We start from the raw sequence: 21433 nt of genomic DNA, 5'->3' as shown, positions 1-21433 counted from the left end.
TTGGAAGCAATAAAGTGGTTTATACTTTTCAGATATTTGATAAAACGATTGTTTGCTGTACTCTGCTTTTCAAACTAAGTAGTCTGAAAAATCCTTACATCTACTCAAACTGTATCCACCTGGCTTCTACCCACGATTATCACTGCAGCTGCCTTTCTCAAAGGATCATCATGCTCCAGTTACCCAACCCAATTTTGTCTTTGACTGGAATCCGATTTCTCTGTACTATGTGCTCAGTACAAAGCCACTTTTGTCTTCATGAAATCTGCACCACCCTCGTTTTCTTCCTGTTATCAATTTCTATCTCCTGTTCTGTCTTTTGCTCATTCTTAAGAATGTATTTTCCCCCATGATTCTGTCTTCATCTTTTGTTCTTCTATATCATCTCCCAGGGTTGCCTAAATTATTTGTCACAATAATTATTAGCCTTATGCTGCAAGATCTGTATCTCTAGCTTTAACCTCAACTGGGTTTCAGTCACCATTTCCAACCACCGCTAGACATTTTCACATAGGTGTTTCACCACCAAATTCAGCAGATAAAAAGTCTTCTCTTCCATAAACCTCCATCTTATCTCCCTATCATAATTAACAGCATCACCATCTACTCAATCACTAAAGATCAAAACTTAGGTTACTAAGTTGAGGATACAGGAAGAGAAACTGGCTCAAGTCTGCTTAAGAAAAGGGGGATTTAGGGAATTTGCAGGTTCAATCTGTGGCTGGGGAACTAAGATCCCACAAGGTGAGCAGCAAAGCCAAAAAAAGAAAAGGGTTATTTACTGTAAGGATTTAATATGCAAAAATCATGGGCATTCAGGCACAAGCAAACAAGCATAGCTATACCACCTCAAGTGGGACTGGGGACTGCAAAGCCTCAGGCCACTTTGGTTTGTCACAGGGTCGTGGTCACTTGGTTCTACAAACCTACTTCATCCCCTTGCTTTGTTCTCTAGATCAGCTTTCTCTGCTTCTTCACTATTTCCTTTAGATTTTTGGCTTGCTTCACTAATTATGGACCAGATCTAAATGATCTTTTTAATGTACACATAAACCAAGTGTCTGAAGTAGCTTGTTTGGGCTAAGAACTGTTTTCTTCCTGGTAAGGTGTTCTATAAGCTGTGATCACAAGCATGGAATCACAAGCATGTTACAAACGTGGCCCTTTAGCATTCAACTGTAGTTCAGGGTGTGAGATCCTGGAGTGTAAACCTGGCGATCTAATCCCATTCTTCCAGCACAAGTGAAAGGCAGAGGACTCTTTCAAGATGGTAGGGGTATAGTCCTAGATGTGTCTTTGATGATTCCGATCTCTGCCAACACCTTTGAGATTTTCTCTCCATTCCCCTACCTCAGTCAGCTGTGAACAAATCCCTCCCAATAGCTATCTCCTCTTGCCTGCCTATCCAGAAGAGCAACAGCTCTTTCTCTGTCCGTTCAATTTCTACTGACTGCTTGACATTTCCTTTCCTGCCTTCCTCTGTTATAACACTTGGCATTCAGGCCTGTCTTTCCCATTTGACTGTAAACTTAAAAGAGGAAATCATCTTGTTCAGTTTATGTATTCTGATTTCAATAATTTTCTAGCATTTCAAGTAATAGCCAGATATTTTAATTCAAATACTTGATTCATATCCATGGTGTTTATTTCAGTATATACTTCTTGAAAATAAATACCCTATTTCTGAATGACTACTATGTTTACATGATAATTATCCAAATCCCTTAAGCAAATACATCACATCTCTGCTGAATGAAGTGGGGTGGGGGCTGCAGAGGACAGGTAAGTAAATCATGTCACTGTCTCAAGAAATGCTCTGATAACTATCAATAATGTTCATAAATAATGAGTAAAAACATAGGATTTACAGAAATGGCATTAAAATACAATTTATTTGGTGGTATTTCTAGCCAAATTCCAAAGACTCAAAATCTGAGTAAAAAGTGGAAAGTCATATTAAGAGCTTCATTTATCAAGAGACAATACAGGAACTTCCCTAGCAGTCCAGTAGTTAGGACTTCACACTTGCACTGCTGAAGGCCCAGGTTCAATCCTTAGTCACAGAACCAAGATCCCACAGGTTGCAGGGTGCAGCCAAAAAAAAAAAAAAGATAGTGCCCACATAACCGCATATCAAGAGCCAAAAGGAAGAACACAAGGAAGTGTTTAGGATAATCATTTTCTATGTTTGGTATGCATTAAGACCACCTATGGAGCTTTTCTAGCATGTTCTGGAGACTGATGCAGAGGGCCCCAGGTGTGGTGGGGCTTGGACACAACTATTTTAAAAACGTTTTTGATGTGTATCAAATGTTAGAGCCATCGTACTAGGATATTTAAATGAGTACACGTAGATTAACTGTCTTTATATAAGCACATTTCAACTATCATTTGTATAATTTCTGTAGACATGAAACATACAGAAAAGTGACAAACTACCGTTGCAACAGGACAGGACCTTTTCTTTTGGAAAAAAATAAAACACTTTTCTAAAATCTGTCTATCAAAATCAGTCTATGAAACGAAACATAAAACATACCAGCAAAAAATCCTTTATATATAATCTATGGTTTCTTTTTAAAAAGCCTAAAATCTAACAATACAGAAGGAATTATCTAATACAAATACAAAACAAAATTAATTTAGAAAATAATTTCTTAGTAAGATCTTCAGCATTCTAAAAAGACTTTCAAAAAACGTAGTAATACTTACATAATTTAGAATAGACCTTTCCCAAAACACTGCACTGTAACAAATATATTTAAAGATGAACTTAACTGATAATTGTGAGTGTTACAATGATAGCAGATACAACTAAAATACACGCATATGATAGTAATACAGCATTAGAAGATGACAGGAGAAAAACTCAGTCTTCAAACTTTCTTTACAAGTCATTCTGGAAGAGCGTCATGCCATGGCAATTTAAAATAAAATTATTTTAGCTAAGAAGCAGATAATGTGATGAAGAAAAACACAATAAATCAACCTTAGCCACTTCAATCCTTTAATGTGACAAATAATAAATGTAAAGGCTAATTTATGTAAAGACAAAATACTAATTACCATCATGTTAGAGGAAATCTGGTAACTACTACCCTTACACAATTATGACATCACTGTAGCAGTTTTTAAAAAGAAATTTTGTTCATTAGATGCTTGGATTAATGAAGATGTGAATTAAATATAGCCTCTCCATTTCAGCAGACTTCTTAAAAAGGCTGTCTTAATTTTCTTTAATTTCTTCACATTCCAATAAATTCCTATTGAATTTAAGCCAGAATAGATTAGTTGAACATTTTTATAACTTTATAAATTGTATTTAAATCCTGTATATTATATTAATACATATGAATGATTAGATTTCTTAGATAAATTAAATACTAAGTTTGATGTACATTGTACAAAGGCAGTATTTCAAACTCTAAGTCAACCCCACTGGTGGCAGTTTATTGTGAAAATGCTGAGTGTGCTGTGAAATGGTGATGATCTGTACAGTTTACAAGAGTTTAGTTTCTAGTTGGTTCCTATGACTAGGACCCCAGAGAAAACACAATTAAAGAAATCAATACCAATAGAAAATATATTAATTTTATTACAGGTGTAGTTTAAAAGCAGAAAACAAATGAGCCATAACTAATGCATGGCAGAATAGGAAATAATGTCACCATGGTGTTTAATCAGTAGTACAGGAACAGACTTTGTGGAACTAAAAATTTAATGTCCAAAGACTAGGCAGTGAGACTAAATCAATACGTGGGGAAAATGGAAGGGGCAAGTGGTAGTATCAGAATAAATTTGAATTTTCTAAGTTCATTAAGAAGGGAAAGGACTAATGTGAAACTACAGCCACCACCAACTGTTATGGTTTAATCTATAAAAATTTTAAACTTGAAACTTATAAAAAAACTCAAATATAAAATGTTTAATAAACTGGCTTTCTGATAACTCAAATGTCTACTTATAATTGAAGTTAATTTTTTAACAATTTATGAATATAATGTACCAAATTCAGAAGTCAAGTGTTTTATACTATGCACTAAGTTTCTATTTAGAAAATTCTTTAGGGTTTTATTTTTTTAAAAGTGCATAAGAGGTATAAGAGAAGCTTATCAAAAATTTTCACAACTCAGTATATTTCCCTCATCTCCAATAATCTAGAAACTTATTAAAACAGTCTGCATCAAATTTGAAACTGCTTTTAATAAGATAAAAACACCAAATATCTATCTAAAATTCATTTTGAAAACGTAGTCTCAGACAACTTAAATCAAAAAAGTATTGACCACTGATTTTCTCCAGAATTCTGAGTTCTACACAACAAAATTTATATCTAGTTTTCTAGTTTTTAAGAGAAGCACTTTTTGTTTCATTAGAAAAGTTACCTTCGGTGCACTATATTAATAGAGAAATAGCACAATTCTTATTCAGTACCTCAATTTTTATAGTAGAAATATGAATTTCCCCCCTCACAGTTTGAATGTGAAAGTCTTCCCTTGTGGCTCAGCTGGTAAAGAATCCGCCTGCAATGTGGGAGACCTGGGTTCAATCCCTGGGTTGGGAAAATCCCCTGGAGAAGGGAAAGGCTACCCATCCCAGTTCTGGCCTGGAGAATTCGCCAGAGTCAGACACGACTGAGCAACTTTCATAGTTTATATACTGGTCTATGGAGCTTGCTAACAGCACTGTCATGGGCTGATACTATTATGGATTTTGTTTAAATTTTGAGAAGAAAATAAATATATTTTACAGGTCAAAACTCAATCATAAACTGATAGATTTCACTTCAGTAAATGAAAGGCAATCTGAAATGAAAAACAGAAATGGAATTAAGGCAGCTCTAAAACAAAGTTATACTTATTCACCCCAAATAGTGCTACTGCAGTATAATTCATTCCTTTAAAAGTTGTGTGTATAACCTAGACATAAAAGCCAAACATCAAAACAAGCATTGCAGCTATGATGCAGCATCAGGTGCTTTTACTTTGGTGAATGAAAATAATGGTCACAACTCAAATGAATGGTCAATTTAATATGAATATATGCACCTTACCAGCAATGTTTATGTTTACTACCAGAGACGTCTTAGCAATTCCATATTCCTCACAAAGTCAATATAGCTGTTGTAAAAAAATCAACTGTGGCTCTGAATACCCATTTGCGGCTGGCCTCAGCAACGCGTCTGGAGGAGGAGGCTGGCTGTCTGCGACAGGCAGCAGCAGGTGGTGGTCCTCAGCCCCCAGTGGGAGAGTCAGTGGCAAAGTCACATCAGAAGGTTTCACGTCCAGAGTTTCTGACAGAGGACTTTTTTGTATGGAGTCTTGTTCATTCAAGGGATGATCCTCTATACTGGAATCTAGAATTTTATCTGCACCTGAAGAAGGGAAAAAACTCATTATCTTTAAAAACAAAACAAAAACCCCAAGGAAGACTCATCTACTTACCATTCCCATTCTAACCCCACCTTTAGTCACACCATTTCTCTTTTGCTGATCTGCCCTTCTCATTACCCGCACAAACCCATTCTGGACCTCAAGACTAGGCTTGTCCATTACAAAATGGAACTCCATTACAAAAATGGACTTAATTGCTCTAGACCAGGGTAAGCTGTTTCTTAATCACTCATTTGTCAATACTTCATATACCACCTCGGGACACCTAGCTATCTATCTTACTGCTATGTAACATCCTACTTAGGTATGCCTTGAATGCTCAACAGACTATATATTCCTTAGAGCAAATGTCTAATTACACTTCACTACTTCCAAGTACCTCACGGTGCTACATAGATAAGTACTCTTTTTAATTCACTGAATGTATTAGTGAATAATTCATATCATTCTGTGAGTTCAAGTTCAGAAGTATGGCACTTTCATTTATTTTCAGAAGAAATTCTGCATTACTCAAGGGATTAATTATCCAGCTGACTAAAGACACACTTTTCTCTTCAAATTTTCCACTAGCTTTCCCATGTTGTCACTCCAAAAGTATTAACATGATTTCAATCTCACTACCCTCATTAGACAAACTTGCATACTTTTGTAAAGTTATAACTCCTATTTTTGCCAAACTATTCTTCGGTTCAACCAGTTAAGAATACAACCTGCAGTCTCTTGTTGCAGTGACTCTCTTCACAATGTTCTCTCTGCCTGGATGAACATTTCCTTTCCCATTTCCATCCTCCATGTTTCAGATTCTCTAGAATTAAGCTTTCCCAATACTCATGTCAGGACTTAATCTCTTCTTCAGTACTCTTGTGTCTTTACCATATCCTACATTTTGTCTTGTAATCATAGTTATTTATTTAGATTTCTGGATTCCCACACTAGACTGTAAGCTCTTTGAGGACTAGGACTACACTTTCCTAGTACCTGCATGGTTATGTGTACTTTAGAGGTACTTAATAAATGCTCGTCGAATTTATGACTCACTGAAGTTTTCAGATGTTACTACCTTAATCTTTATGATGTTTATGTTTACTACCAAAAACTTACTATCATCTCTACACAGTGAGGAAGATTAACAGTGTTTCTAGGCATAAAAGAACTGTAAGCACAGTGAAACTTTTTCAAGGATTCATTTCTAAGCAACAGACTAAAAATTCTGTAGTATGGTTTTCCACTCCACATATTATGACAATTTGGGGATATCTGTTTCCCTATTTCCTCTCATACAATTTTTGGACTAGCGTTCATGATGCTCCTTTCTCTGCATAACTACAATAAACCCCAGGTAACCCAGACTCTAGTATGTGAAAGAGTGATATACAGTTGTTTATGTATTCTTTCATTCTTGAAATTGTTCATACATCAGGTTTTTAAAGGAGAAAATATTTTAAAGCAATGTTTATTACAAGGTCAATATGCAAAGAGTGAACTCACCTGCACATTACAAAGCTACCTTCCTCATATGGGTACACCTTGTTTTAAAAAATATATATCTAATTTAAACTGTTACAATGTGTATCTCAACATTTTAAGGAATAGCACAAATATGAGAGCTCCAAATTTTTAAAAAACACAAGCATTTACCAGAATGTACTTTTGTTTTGTGCTTCTTTAAATTTTTAATATCTGTGTAAGAATTTCCACATAATTCGCAGATAAATGGTCTTTCTCCTGAAAAATAAGTTAAAAAATCAAAGCCTCAGTATTTCAGAAACTGAGAAGGCAAAAATATCAACGTTCATGAACACAGTGCTAACATTATTACATTACTTTAATTTCTTTCAAATTACCATTTTAATCTCTTGGCTCTAACATAGCAAAATAAAAACTTCCACACATAGGCACTCCTTTCCTTTATGCAAAGCTTCCCTATTTCAAGGAAAAATGAAGCATTTTCACTAACAGAAACCTCAAACTAAAAAATTAACTCTATCAGACATTTAGTGAGTGCCAATCATATGCCAGACTCTGGCTAAGAGATGTAGCTGAGGGGGAAAAATGCATAATTATGGTTTCTACTCTCAGGTAGCTTATAAATTAGAAAATCCTTTCTATTATGAGGAATAACTTTTAGAAAGATAAAGAACAGTACATTTTCAAAGTGGTCTTTTAGTTTTAAAAAACCTTGAACATTTAATATGTTCTTATACTATCTATATACTGCCTTTTAGAATAACCATGTCATTGTTAGAATATATCCCTAAAATTTGCATACTGAATATTGTTTCATAAGAAAATCTGATATTATCTTAGTATTACCTATCCCTTTTCATTTTTTGGCATATCTGTGCAATTTTACCCAAATCATTTAAAAACTACTGATTACCTGGAACACATCTTAGAAAATCTACATAATTCTTGACCCAATTTAACCCATACTCCAAACAACAACAAAAAAACAAATAAAAACTGATACTCATACATTAAAATATAGCTATAGCTAGAGTATGACTAGATACCATATAGTCCATAATGGTTTAAAGTCAATGTTTACATAAAAAGAAATTAGAGAGAACAAAAAATAATACGTTCTCCCTAAACACAGACCTGTATGGGATCGAAAGTGTTTGTTGAGCTCTCCTGAGGAAATAAAACTTTTCCCACAAATACCACATATGTATGGTTTTTCACCTAGATGGAAAATAAAAGATAGCGAAGTGGTGTACTATACCAATATAATATTTATCAGTTACAATAATCTATAGTAAGCTGTTCTAAAGTATTATTTAAATTAAGACCTCTTTATATTGTATTTTAGAGGTATTTTCAGTGTGATCCAACTTAAATGAATATTAGTAATTATTTTACACTGTTCATATAACCTGATACTTTTTCATATAATAAAACTTTCTCCAAATATCCTTCCAGTAGACTAAAAATGGGCAAAAAGTCTGATTTTTATAAAATTAAAAACATGAGAATTAATCAATCCATATTTCAATTCTTGTTATCTACAAGATTATTAAAGGGGAATTAAAATCACTTAGGAAGATCTATTAAAAATTACCCTACAAAAAAATGAAAATCTTTGAACAACAGATTTTGCTTCAAAATTGATACTTTGGGTTTTAAGTATCTATTTAATTTACAAATCTTAGAATGTTTTGTAGAAAAAGTCCTAAGAACAATTTAGTAACTACTAAATTGATGTTCTATCCAAATTCATCCCAACCCCTTAACTTTACAGCTTTATTCCAGGGAAATGAAGCTTCAAGAGGCTAAGGAGTTTTTCTACCGCCATAAAAAATGTCTTAACTCAAACTTACATACTGTCAAAATTACCTGATTTTCATGTACGTAAGTTACATGAAAAAAAAAATTTCACCCACTGTGTATTATTCTAGAAAATAAGTCTGTTTTTACATCTAATATTTATGTGAAAATCAGAAACATAAAAAGCTTCAAGAAGCACAATTTCAAAGGCTCAATTTCCCTTTTTCTTTTATTTACAACTGTCCTTATTTTAGGCAATCCCTGTGTCACATTCTTACCTGTATGTTTCCGAGAATGAGTGATAAGAGAACTAGAGACAGCAAATGCCTTCCCACAGGTATCACACACATAAGGCTTTTCTCCTGTATGCCTTCGAACATGGTAGGTCAATGTGCTGGCTTGGGCAAATCGCTGTCCACACCTATCACAGACGTATGGCTTCTCTCCACTATGCTTCCTATTAGTAAATAATTATAGAGATATATGATGGCAAGTAAAACAATCTGAGGATCATATAGCAAACTTTTCTGTACAATTTTTCATGCAGCATTTTCATTTCATCTGAACAGATCCAGAATATGTATTTTAAATCAACAGTTTTCCCCAGAAATAAAGCCATGCATCTATGATCAATTAATCTGTGACAAAGGAGGCAAGACTACACAATATTGGAAAAACAGTCTCTTCAACAAATGGTGCTGGAAAACTGAACAGCTACATTAAAAAAATGAAATGGATTAAAGACCTAAATGTGAGACCAGACACTATAAAATTCCTAGAGGAAAACACAGGCAGAACACTCTGACATAAATCTCAGCAATATCTTTTTTGATCTGCATCCCAGAATAATGGAAATAAGTACAAAAATAAACAAATGGGACCTACTTAAATGTAAAACCTTTGGCATAGCAAAGGAAACAATAAATGGAACAAAAAAGACAACCCACAGATTAGGAGAAAATGTTTGCAAATGATGTGACCAACAAGGGATTAGTCTCCAAAATTTACCAACAGCTCATATGATGCTTAACAGCATCAAAACAACCCAATCAACAAATGGGCAGAAAACCTAAATAGACATTTCTCCAAAGAAGACATACAGATGGCCAAGAAGTACATGAAAAGATGTTCAATATCACTTAGAGAAATGGAATTCAAGACTACGACATAAAAAGAAAAGAACTACAACATATCACATCACACCAGCCAGAATGTCTTATTATCAAAAAATCCATGAACAAATGCTGAAGAGGGTGTGTGGAGAGAAGGGAACCCTCCTGCACTGTTGGTGGCAATGTAAATTTGTACAGCCACTATGAACAACAGTACGGAGGTTCCTTAAAAAACTAAAAACAGAGCCACCATAACCCTGCAAGCCATACATCTAGAGAAAAACAAGATCCAAAAGGATACATGCACCCCAATGTTCACTGCAGCACTGTTTACAATAGCCAAGACATGAAAGCAACCTAAATGTCCATCTACAGAAAAATGGATAGATGTGATACTTTTATACAACAGAATATTACTCAGCCATCAAACAGAATGAAATGCCTCTTGCAGCAACAAGATTGGACCTAGAGACTGTCACACAGACTGAAGTCAGTCAGAGAAGGAGAAATATATGAAATCCCTTATATGTGGGATCTAAAAAGAAATGATACATACGAATTTACATACAAAACAGAAAGAGGATCAACACACTCAGACAAAGAACTTATGGTCATGCGGGAGGGGGGTGGGGGGGAAGGATGGGAAGAAACAGTTAAGGAGTAAGTACACACTGCTATACACACTGCTATACTGAAAATGGATAAACAAAAAGGACCTACTGTAGACAGCATGGAACTCTGCTCAATGTTTTGTGGTAGCCTGGATGGGAGGGGAGTTTAGGGGAGAATAGATCTATGTATATGTATGGCTGGGTCCCTTCCCTGTTCACCTCAAACTATCACAACATTGTTTATTGGCTATATTCCAATACAAAATAAAAAGTTTAAAAAAAATTTTTAATAAAATCAACAGTTTCAATGTATAATGTCAAGAATAAATGTTTCAGTTGTTATGAAAACATTAGTTCTGAGATTAGTTCAAAGTTTTCCCATTAGGTATATGTGGTAGTCAAGTATGCCCACAATACTACAGGGAATGATTTTTGCTTGTCCATTCACTATCCTTAAACCTTCAGCACCCATCCTCACTCTCAGCTGATGTCCTTGCTTCCTGTTTTGCTAAGAAAAATTTTAGCAATCAGAAAAAAATTTCTACATCACAAACCTCCACCTATAGGCATCTGTATCTACAGAGTTTGCTTTTCTTTAATACAAGAACGGTAGTTCTTCCTATTTGTATACTTAGGACACTATCCCCCTTGCCTATTCCAGGTTCACTCCTGAAATTTCTTCCATCCTGTATCATCAATTTCCTCCCCTCCTTTGGATTATAGCATACAAATATACTGATACATCTCCCATCTTAAAAAAAAAAAAGACCCCGACCCTACTTGTTCCTCTATTTTTCTGCTCTCCTTTTAGTAAGATCCTGAGTCTCCAACAGTTCTACTTCACTTCTTCCCCACTAGTCTCTGCTAACCGGAGAAGGCAATGGCACCCCACTCCAGTACTCTTGCCTGGAAAATCCCAGGGATGGAGGAGCCTGGTAGGCTGCAATCCATGGGGTTGTGAAGAGTTGGACACGACTGAGCGACTTCACTTTCACTTTTCACTTTCATGCATTGGAGAAGGAAATGGCAACCCACTCCAGTATTCTTGCCTGGAGAATCCCAGGGACGGGGGAGCCTGGTGGGCTGCCATCTATGGGGTCACACAGAGTCAGACACGACTGAAGTGACTTAGCAGCAGTAGCAGTCTCTGCTAACACTGCTTTCGTCAAAACCACTGCTAACCTTTTACTTTGCCAAATCCAACAGTCAATTCTCGGTCCTAATCTCCCTATCATCAGAATTTGACACAATGACAGCTCTTTTCTGAAATCATTTCCTCCACCTGGAATCCAAGACTGCCCAACATTCTGGTTTGCCCCTATTTTTGCTGTTTCTTCCTAGTCACTTCAGCTGGTTCTTGCCTATCTCTCAGAACTCAAAGTTAGTGTGCCTCATGACTCCATCCTTTGATGTCTTTTCTGTCCATCTTCATTCTCCTGGTGACCTCATCTCTAACATTATGACTTTAAATACTACCTACATGCCAATGACTCCGAATTTATGCTGCTAAGTCGCTTCAGTCGTGTCTGACTCTGGGACCCCATAGACGGCAGCCCACCAGGCTCCCCCGTCCCTGGGATTCTCTAGGCAAGAATACTGGAGTGGGTTGCCATTTCCTCCTCCACTGAATTTATGTCTTCAGCTCAAACCAGTCCCCTGACTTCCAGACTGAACCATCTCTTACACATTTCTATTCAGGTATCTAATAGTCATCTCAAATTTAACACGATCAGAACTCTACTCCTAAACTCCCACACTCCTACTTAAACTGCTCTATCCACAAATTCCCATTTCAGTTAATGGTAATTCCATCTTTTCATATGATCAAGCTCAAAACCTGTGTATTGTTTTTAATTCTACTCTTTTTTATACCTCACATCCATGTGCTGAGAATTCTGTTTGCTATACCTTTAAAGTACATGCAGAATCTGACTACCACTTATCTCTCCCACTATTATTTTTTTTTAACCGGCTTCCGTCCACCACTTCCGGTAGGATCGGACGCCGCGCCAGGAGGCGGTGAGGTCACTTCCGGGAGAACTAGTTGCCGACTGCCTCCAGGTGACCCACTATTACCTTTCTGACCTGAACCATCATCCCTCTCACTCGGGTTTTATCTATAGCTTCCTAACTGGTAACTTTGCTTCCACTCTTGCAATCTTACAATCTTTTGCTAACAAAGCATCCAGAGTGATCTTATAATGCAAGTAAGTTCACATCACTTATTTCTTTCTCAAACTTAAAAGCATCATAATGGCCTACAAAACCTTCACATTCTGAACACCGTAACACCATTCAGACCTTACTTCCCTCCCTTACTTATCCCCCTCCAGGCATTATGGCTTCCTTCTGGTTCTTTCACTGTGCTAATAATATTGTATGACGGTACCACAATTAGAACTCTACTGTCCTGAATTCTCATATAATAGTCTATTTAAGGCTACTTTGAATGACAGACTTAAAGATCAAATATCCTTTTTTGCTTTTATTTTTACCTTGCATGAATCTTGAGATTGCTAGAAGTTGCAAATTGTAAATTGCATACATCACATTTATAGGGTTTTTCCTCACCATGATGCATGCGACTATGGAAGACTAGCTGGCATTTCTGAGCAAATCCTTTATCACACAATTCACATTTGTATGGCTTCTCACCTAAAAGAAAAGTAAATAAAATTTTATTTAGAAGGAAATATTGTTTTAGTTGCTTAATTCATACAAACTTTCAAAAGACTTCAACAGTATTAGAAGTTTCAGTATTCAGAAAATACTAACTGCTAGGAGAAGGCGATGGCACCCCACTCCAGTACTCTTGCCTGGAAAATCCCATGGAGGAGCCTGCTAGGCTACAGTCCATGGGGCCGCTAAGAGTTGGACGCGACTGAGCGACTTCACTTTCACTTTTCACTTTCATGCACTGGAGAAGGAAATGGCAACCCACTCCAGTGTTCTTGCCTGGAGAATCGCAGGGACAGAGAAGCCTGGTGGGCTTCCATCTATGGGGTTGCACAGAGTCAGACACGACTGACGCAACTTAGCAGCAGCAGAAGTAAAAAAGCATATAGGATCTTTTTCCAGACTGATTATTGAAAACACCAATAGAGTTAAAAGAAATTAGTGTTTCTTATTTCATAACAGTGAAAGGTGATGAGAGAAATACATAATGCTTCTAAAAAGTACAAATCTAGCATACCAATAAAGGTTGAGGAAGGACTGTACATATAATTTACGTTCAGAAGTTGAAAAAGTCTAAGGAAGCAGGTAGTGAGATATGTTGGCAAAATCTAATAATCAGCCTGAGTTGTAATTACTTTTTCTCTTTATCAGTTTTAATATATTGTCTGTTAAACAGTTAGCAAGCTAGAACTAAGTTTATGCTTATTTTAACTGTGAGGAAAAATGATTTAGAGTTCACGCACTGGGACTTCAGAGTACCAATTACAACAAAACAAAGAGCCATTAAATATTTGGTCACAATTACAAGGTATTTTCAAGTCTAACATGCTCAATATTTTTATGAATATAAGTGTATACTAAATTTTGGACATAAATAGTCAACACTATGTATTAATGTCTATAAAAACATTTCAGTCACAATATAAAAACTATACTTCCCACAAACAGTCTTACCTGTATGAGTCCTTACATGAGTTTTCAGCTGGTTACACTGGGTAAATGCCTTTCCACATAAGTGGCAGACATAAGGTTTGACTCCTTTATGTATTCTCATGTGTCTTCTCAAGCTGCTGGCTTCCGAAAACACTTTCCCACATGTGTTACACATTGGTTTGGCCTTAGAATACCTCTGATCCAGCTCTTCCCCAGAGCTTTCCAGTTCATAAGAGTTCTTGACACTGGCTATATTAGACATAGAGTGTTCTTTCAGAGCACAGTTTGGCTGTGATTTTCCACGTTTCCGTTTCACCGTAACAGTCTGCACAATATCTTGTGCTGGGAAAGTATTTTCCACAACTGATGTCAACTCAAGTTCTGAATTACTTCTTTGTGCAACTTGTTCTATTATAGGTGTGGACAACTTATTTGCATCGAGAAATAATTCAACAGATGCATTCTCTAAAATGTCACTGGGATATTGCACTGTTTTATTCTGCCCTGTTTTCTGGGAATTGAAGGCCTTCTTCTTCTTTTTAGTTTGAGATGACTTCTTTGCTAAAGCTCCTTGTTTAGGATTTGCCTGAACTAAATCTGTAGACACTTCTGATTTCTCCCGACTGTTATAATCTCGCAGAGTCAGGAGACAAGTCTGTTGATTCAATTCAATGTTTCCAGTAATACTAGATATCTCTGTAGAAGAGGGATTAGCAATAAAAGCAAAATCTTCCATCTTTATTTTACATTTAGTGACCACCTCTTCCACTTTGAGATAGTCAGCAGCCTGATGGATTTCTTTAACATTCCAACTGTAAGGAAACAAGGCTAAATGACAATATTCTGATCAAAGAAAAAACATTTCTGAAACACAACTACGCAGATATTTCTGTCTTTTAAAGACCTAATGAAGTAGAATGATGAAAAATGATTAACAGAACAAATTTTTAAAATTTATTCACTCAGAATGTTTAGGAAAAAATCTTCAGTTTTACAGAAGTTGAAAAGATAAAAAAGTAATGGATCATTCATATGTACAACCATGGAAAAACAAAAATGTTAATATCTCTACTTGTTAAAAAAATACCTGACACACAAAAAGAGTTGTTGGCAGCCTACTGCCTCCTCCCATTTATCCTGAGGCCTCTTCAGATAGCAACCAACTTTTCTTTATTTGTAATTAGAAGAGTCTTAAAAAACTATTATCTTCCTCTGCTCCTCTATGAGGAACCTGAACAGTATTTCTTGAAACTTCCTGTGCACTTGAATTACCCAGGAATTTGTTAAATGTAGATTCAGATTCAGTAGGTCTGTTTTGGGGCCCAAGCATCTGCATTTCTAACACACTCCCTGGTGATGCCAATGCTGCTGGTCCATGGATCACAGCTGAAGGAACAAGGTTTTAGAATGCACTAAGCTCTCTCTAGAAACCTTCCCACCTTTTTCGTGTCTGATATTCAACACAAATTAGCTGGAGAATTTGTCATATTAGAGTTATGTAGAAAAATTTAACGTTCAATTTGAATGTTCAACATTCAAATCAATATTTATTGAGCATCTACCATGTGTGGTACTCAGAGGGATATTAAGACATATCAAATAGTCTCTGCCCTCCAGAAGTTTACAATGCAGGGGAAGGCTGGTTGTTCACTTACGTTAGCAACGGCTCTGGACTACTAGGTGACTTAACTAGGGTTAAGTCAGCATCTTTGGGGGCTTCAATTTTCTTAGTTGTAAAGTTAGAGAGCTGAGTTGGTATTAATACCAAAAACACACCCTTTTAATTATTTGAGAATGAATATATACTCACACACACACATATATATATACCCTCAAGTAACCTTCCTATTTGTCATTTTTCCCCAGAAAGAAATTTTTTTCAGAAAACATTAAGTAGATTTATAGACTAGTCTGGAAACCTAATCACCAGTTTTAGTGAACATTTTATTCTGGGAAAATCCATCCCAAATTCCTAACTATACTACAAACTTTTGGACAATCATCTGTTTGCAAACTGACTTCCTTAGCTAAGAATACATTACTTACTCTATTCTTATGGCCTTTGGCTATAATTTGGGGAACAAATAAGGAATGATCCTTGCAATCAAGTTAACTCTCTGTTTGCAAAGGTACAATATGAATGCCCCCAAAATAAGTAAAATCTTATTAGTCTTGCATATGAATTTCTGTGCATGTACATACCACTTAGTCTGTAAAAACACTGTTTTTTAAGCATTTTAATTGATTTTTGTTACACAGTTTATTATTAAGTTATAAAAAGTGAGAGACAGTATTAGAATGAAACCCAAATTTATTCTATCACTTATTATACCACGGTCTCAAATTACAATTGTTCTTAGTAAATGAACCACAAACTAGATGAGATAACCTTTCAGACCACTACAAACTAGTACTGAATCACACACGAACTGTTCAGAACTGAAACGGTAATTCATACAAATTATTTACCTATTTCACTGACAGCCTATAAGCTCAGTTACAGTTAAGAAAGTCAGTCAGCATTTATGTCAATAACTGATTTGCTTTTGTTTATAAGCATGAAGTTAAAAGTGTCTGCAAACTTGCTTTCACTTTTTGAACAGTCACTAAAAATCATTTAATTACCTATGCCAGATTTATGGCTAACTGCTTTATATGAGTAATTGTAATCACCATTTTACATACAAAGGATCAGAGGTTTCAAAGAAGTAACTTGTCCAAGATCACAGAGCATTAGAACTAAGATTTGAGCAAGGAAACTAGCTCCTGAGTCCACTTAATTCTTTATTATTCTGTTTTCTTAATAAGTTGTACAGACTTTCTATTTTTGGTCTATATCTTCTCTTACATTTGTGGCTGGGCTCAAACAATTAACTCCCCAGCTCTTCAGGAAAGATGTATAGCAAAAAAGATTGAATCAAACATCTGGCTCTTCACACTGGTCCTCTGCATGAAGGCTCAAAGTAAGGTGCCCTTCAGTGTGTTCAAATCAATTCAACATTTTTCTGGCAAAGTTAATTGAGAAAGGGAAATCACTAAATTAAAGATCAACCAAAATTCACTGGTTTTGTGATTGTTTACTTTATATTACACATTCTAAATTTTTAGATCAAAGGTACTTGTATAGCCAAATATTCAGAAAACTTATCGTGTGACATTTATCTGTGACACTGATGTTCCTTTAAGCAACTTATACAGAACTGACACAAAAATGTCATTACATCAAAATTTAAAAGTAATCCCAAACAGCATGAATGCTTCCTTTTTAATAGGATTAAGGAAAATCCTGATTCCAGCTTTTCAGAGAAACATATTTTCATGATAAGCTGCAATATAAAAAGAGGGAAGGATTTTGTTTAATGTGTACATGTATGTATCTATAGAGATCATCTGGAAAACAATTAAAGAATATTTATCAAAGTGTTAAGAGTGATTACCTGTGTATGGCAGAATTTCAGATGTTTCCTTTTTTGTTTTTTTCCTTAAATTTTCCCCAATAAATGTAGATTCAAAGGATTTGGAAAGTGGGATAGAAAAGAAGAAATAAAGGAAGGAAACTAATGTTCACTGGGAGATAATAAATCCTAAATTTTCACAGTAACAACCCATGTAGTTATTATCATCTCGTTTTTTCAGATGGAGAAACTGAGGCCTAGAGAAAATGTATATTGATCCAAGAGACACAGTGACTGACAGGCAAGATCTAAAGTTCATAACTGTGCTATGTCAGATGGTGACCTATTCATGTTTACACTTTCAAAAAAGCTGGAGAAAAGAAGGCAGGAGTAATTTTATGGGTTTCTCTTTCCTTTTATCCCCATCGCCTTTCTCTACAACAACCAGTAAGCATATTAGTATTAATCTAACTACATAGTTCATCGAAAATGAAAGACAAAATGCCTGAGTTATCAGGTTCTTCAGAACCTACTTCCTGTCAGTGCAGTGACAGCATTCAACATCTCAGAGAAGCAGTCTAGCCGACTTAAGCATTGTATTTTTCTGAATCAAGATCAGGAAGAGGTCCTGAAAAGAGGGCACTAATAAAGAACAGATTCTTTCTTCTTTCTCCACCTATACCTCCCACCCAAACATCTTATAAGGTAGGGGATGAAGAGTGAGAGAGAAGACCAGAGGGAACCTAAGACCAAAAAGCAAGGGCAAATTGGAATTCAATGATCTTTAAGTTTCCATTCCTCAAAATACACACTTTGTTTCAGTAGATAAGCCAAAAACCATGCTGTAATCCTATGAACATCTGTACTTTTTGTGCTTATGAAATGTAGTCTGTTTACTGCAAACCAGTTATACTGATCTCTTTATTAAAAACAACACTGGGCACACCAGTGTTTGAAGACTGAGAGTTCTGGGATTGAATGGAAAAAATACTAATCTGCTTTAGCTCAAGACTACTGACCAGCTTTTGTAAGTGGAAATAACATAGGTACCTTACCTGTCAAGATTTAAAGTTCCTGTGTATATAAACTCCAACAGTTTCTGAAATCCATCAGCCTTCACCTGACTCTGATCAAGAAAGACATTGTTCTCAGAAGTGCTCCTGTAGATTGCACCAAAATATTCACTAAACGAGGCAAGCACATTCCTGTGAGCTTTAAACTGGAATTCCCCAATCACTATGGTGCAGTCACAAAGAAAACCTGCTTCCCGTTGTTTGTTCAGTCTCTCTAAAAGGTGCTCACAGTGGTGCGAATACTGCATTTTGATATCGGAATCGAATTCTATCCTTGTTCTAAAAAAACGAGAGAGAGAGTAAATCAGTACCACTAAGTTCTCATCAAACTTTTCTCCCAAGCCACTGGTGAATAAAGAGACATAGAATCCAAACAAGAACAAAGTCTGTTCTCATTTTACGCCCCCAGAAAATTCTTACCAAGCAAGTACGGATAAAAATGCCGAAGGGATAAAAATCGTTCCTAGTTTTTATTTCATCTTGGTCAACTAACACAATCCTTTGGACACGTCAACAAATGACGATGTGTGAAAACATTTCCACAAAGTGAAAAAATAAAGCACCGCAAAATTTCACACTTCTCCATCGCAAAGAGTCGGACACGAATGAGCGACTGAACTGAACTGAAGATCAGTTGAACCTTCACAGTTTCAAGTTCAGTAGGCACGTGTAAATTACGAAAAAAAAACAAAAACAAAAACAAAATTAATAAACCACTAAGAAATGATTCCTTGGGACAAATGATCAAAGGACATGGTACGAGTTCTTTAAAATTTTCTCAAATGCTTCTCTGCCTTTCGACCAAGATTAAGTGTAAAATTGCTTTCAAATCGCCGAAACCCGTTACCTTCCGCAGAGCATACAGTGGCTTAAAAGCAAGGCGGGTGGCGAAGGGGGCGGAGAACTAGCACCTGGGCCAAGTGTTGTCAAAGATCTGGTCACCCGCCCCGAGGAGGCCACGCTCCTCCCTACCACCACCCCAGTCTATTCGAGGCCGCAAGGGAGTGACAGTAAAAGCCGGTCTCTCCCGACTTTCGCCTTCCTGCCCTGCGCCCAGCTCCCACTCCCCCAATTCCCACGGCAGAGGCTGTGGCCAAGGCCAACATCGGGGCTGCCTCGCCCTAGCTTTCCACCCTAACACCTTCACTCCGGCCTGAATGCGAACTCCACGGAGCCTGCCCTACAATGCCCCAAGGTCTGGAGAGAGCGGGAATAGAGGCCTGGGGGCAAAGACAGAACTCACCTTATAGAAACCCGAGGGGGTAAACAGTTTCTTCACTCTCTCTCCGCCATCTTGGAAGGACGTCACCACGCCACGCTCCGCCTTTCCCTGCTTCCTCCACGATGACGTCACATCCGGTTCCGGGCGTTTCGCGGCTACGCGGTAGGCTCTAGGACCCTGGAGGTCCAACAGCAGCCTGAGGGTAGCAGGCTGGTGCCTAGAGACCCCGCTACTTAGCATGCCGGGAACACCCGAAAACAGGGAGAGTCTTGGCTAGGAGACTAAGGGCTCGCTTACGGAGCAACGCCTGTCGTCCTCACCGTGAGCATTCTAGATAGTCAGCATCTCGCGCTCGGCCTGCGTTTTGCGCGGAGGCTGAGCGGCGCTGCCCTGCGGGCCTCTTTCCAGGAGCCAAATTGTGCATTGTATGCTGGGGCTTGTAGTTAGTTGCTCGTCTTCTCCCATTATCCTCCACTTCCTTGAGGCCCCACGAGTGGGAACAGCTACTTTGTGTACTCGGGCTCTCGGCCATGGGAATTTGGGAGCTGAGAGTGATCATCCTTTTTTATTTTAGGTACTACCCGAAAGCTCTTAGGAAACTATGAGTCTTGTTTGCATCAGCCAACTGGAGCCCAGTATCCAGGATACCCTTACCTGGTGATATGGAAGTCTGAGATGCAAGAAAGCGGCGCCAAGTAGTAGGGCACACTGGGCATGCGCTTGGGGAAAGGTGGGCTTTATTCCGGAAAAGGTTCTGCTTGTGGACTGCTGCTGCTGTTGCTGTTAAGTTGCTTCAGTCGTATCCGACTCTGTGCGACCCCATAGACAGCAGCCCACCAGGCTCCCGCGTCCCTGGAATTCTCCAGGCAAGAACACGAGTGGATTGCCATTTCCTTCTCCAATGCATGAAAGTGAAAGTGAAGTCGCTCAGTGGTGTCCGACTCTTCGCGACCCCATGGACTGCAGCCTACTAGGCTCCTCCGCCCATGGGATTTTCCAGGCAAGAGTACTGGAGTCGGCCTGTGGACTAGAAAATATTTAATGCAATTATTTGCGTTCTATTCAGATTTTGTACAGTGAGGGAACCTTGGCAGGCTACATACAGTCCACGGGGTCGGAAAGAGTCAGACAGGACTGAGCACGCAGTCAACCACAGTGAGGGAAAGGTGTGCTAGTTATCTCCGTGATTTAAAAAGACGTACAAACGGTACCTGCTGATAAGTTAGGGTGAGTTCTTTCGTGCTACTCGCGGACATCAAAAATCTAAGAAAACCAAAACTTAACAATTTTTTTTCTTGTTAAAAGTTGTGTCAGGACCATGAGAAATTTACTCACGACTTTATTTTAAAGAACATTGTAAACTTGTTTTTTTTTCCTCGAGATTTTTTTTTACAACCAGATTTTGTTTGCTCTCCTTGTAAATTCTTTTTTCTCGGTAAGAACCATGTTTATGGGGGGGGAGGGGAAGCCCCACAACCGTTAGGTTTATAAGGGGAAAAAATGAGGCTAATTCTTTCTTGATTTCGTCTTGTCTCTGAGTATAATTTTCTGATTATTTTTGTCGGAACCCTTTTCGGTAATTTATTAATTTAGGCATAGCTGTGAGTCTCAAACAGGTTTCAAACAGATACGAAGTATATGAAAGTGCGCAAAACATAATCTCTGGCGTTTAGAAAAATCAACAATCTCAATGGGAAAACTAATGGAAAACCGAATGACTTGTAATACAGAGTGGTGAGATGACAGGGTTT

At 37.3% G+C, this 21433-nt stretch overlaps 2 protein-coding genes across 13 annotated transcripts in view; one reads left to right on the top strand and one right to left on the bottom strand.

The window, feature by feature from the left end:
- Positions 1-10819, top strand: part of LRRC34 (leucine rich repeat containing 34) — a 32253-nt gene extending 21434 nt beyond the window's left edge. Inside the window, exon 9 of one of the 2 annotated variants that reach the window (XM_086393715.1) lies at positions 9230-10819. Coding sequence is in view for 1 of the 2 variants with exons in the window: in XM_086393654.1 (XP_086249780.1) it covers positions 9230-9289 (60 nt within the window). In the remaining variant the exon portion in view is untranslated. The remainder of the gene's footprint in view (positions 1-9229) is intronic. The other variant, XM_086393654.1, reaches the window with a different exon arrangement.
- MYNN (myoneurin) lies at positions 1864-19761 on the bottom strand. 11 transcript variants are annotated; one of them, XR_015161179.1, is made up of 9 exons: positions 19704-19761; positions 18443-18739; positions 14014-14804; positions 12879-13038; positions 8939-9117; positions 7995-8078; positions 7032-7118; positions 5054-5374; positions 1864-3263 (listed from the first exon to the last, which is right to left on the bottom strand). XR_015161179.1 is itself a non-coding variant. In XM_086393387.1 (8 exons), exons 2-8 carry the CDS (start codon positions 18706-18708, stop codon positions 5112-5114), a joined length of 1830 nt encoding a protein of 609 aa, XP_086249513.1. In that variant the 5' UTR covers positions 18709-18739; positions 19704-19761; the 3' UTR covers positions 1864-5111. The 11 variants fall into 11 exon arrangements, 5 of the variants coding, with proteins under 5 accessions (XP_086249513.1, XP_086249574.1, XP_086249527.1 ...); XR_015161181.1 differs by lacking the exon at positions 19704-19761 and adding an exon at positions 18881-19100; XR_015161196.1 differs by having other exon boundaries at positions 2994-3263; positions 12955-13038.
- Positions 19762-21433: the final 1672 nt, after the last annotated feature.

The sequence above is a fragment of the Bos grunniens genome, chromosome 1 (genome assembly GCF_055505025.1).
Source record: "Bos grunniens cultivar Pamir isolate PY7600 chromosome 1, Bosgru_T2T1.0, whole genome shotgun sequence".
NCBI lineage: Eukaryota > Metazoa > Chordata > Mammalia > Artiodactyla > Bovidae > Bos > Bos grunniens.
The sequence above is the reverse complement of the archived record's forward strand: the minus strand, read 5'-3'. Positions and strand labels throughout refer to the sequence as shown.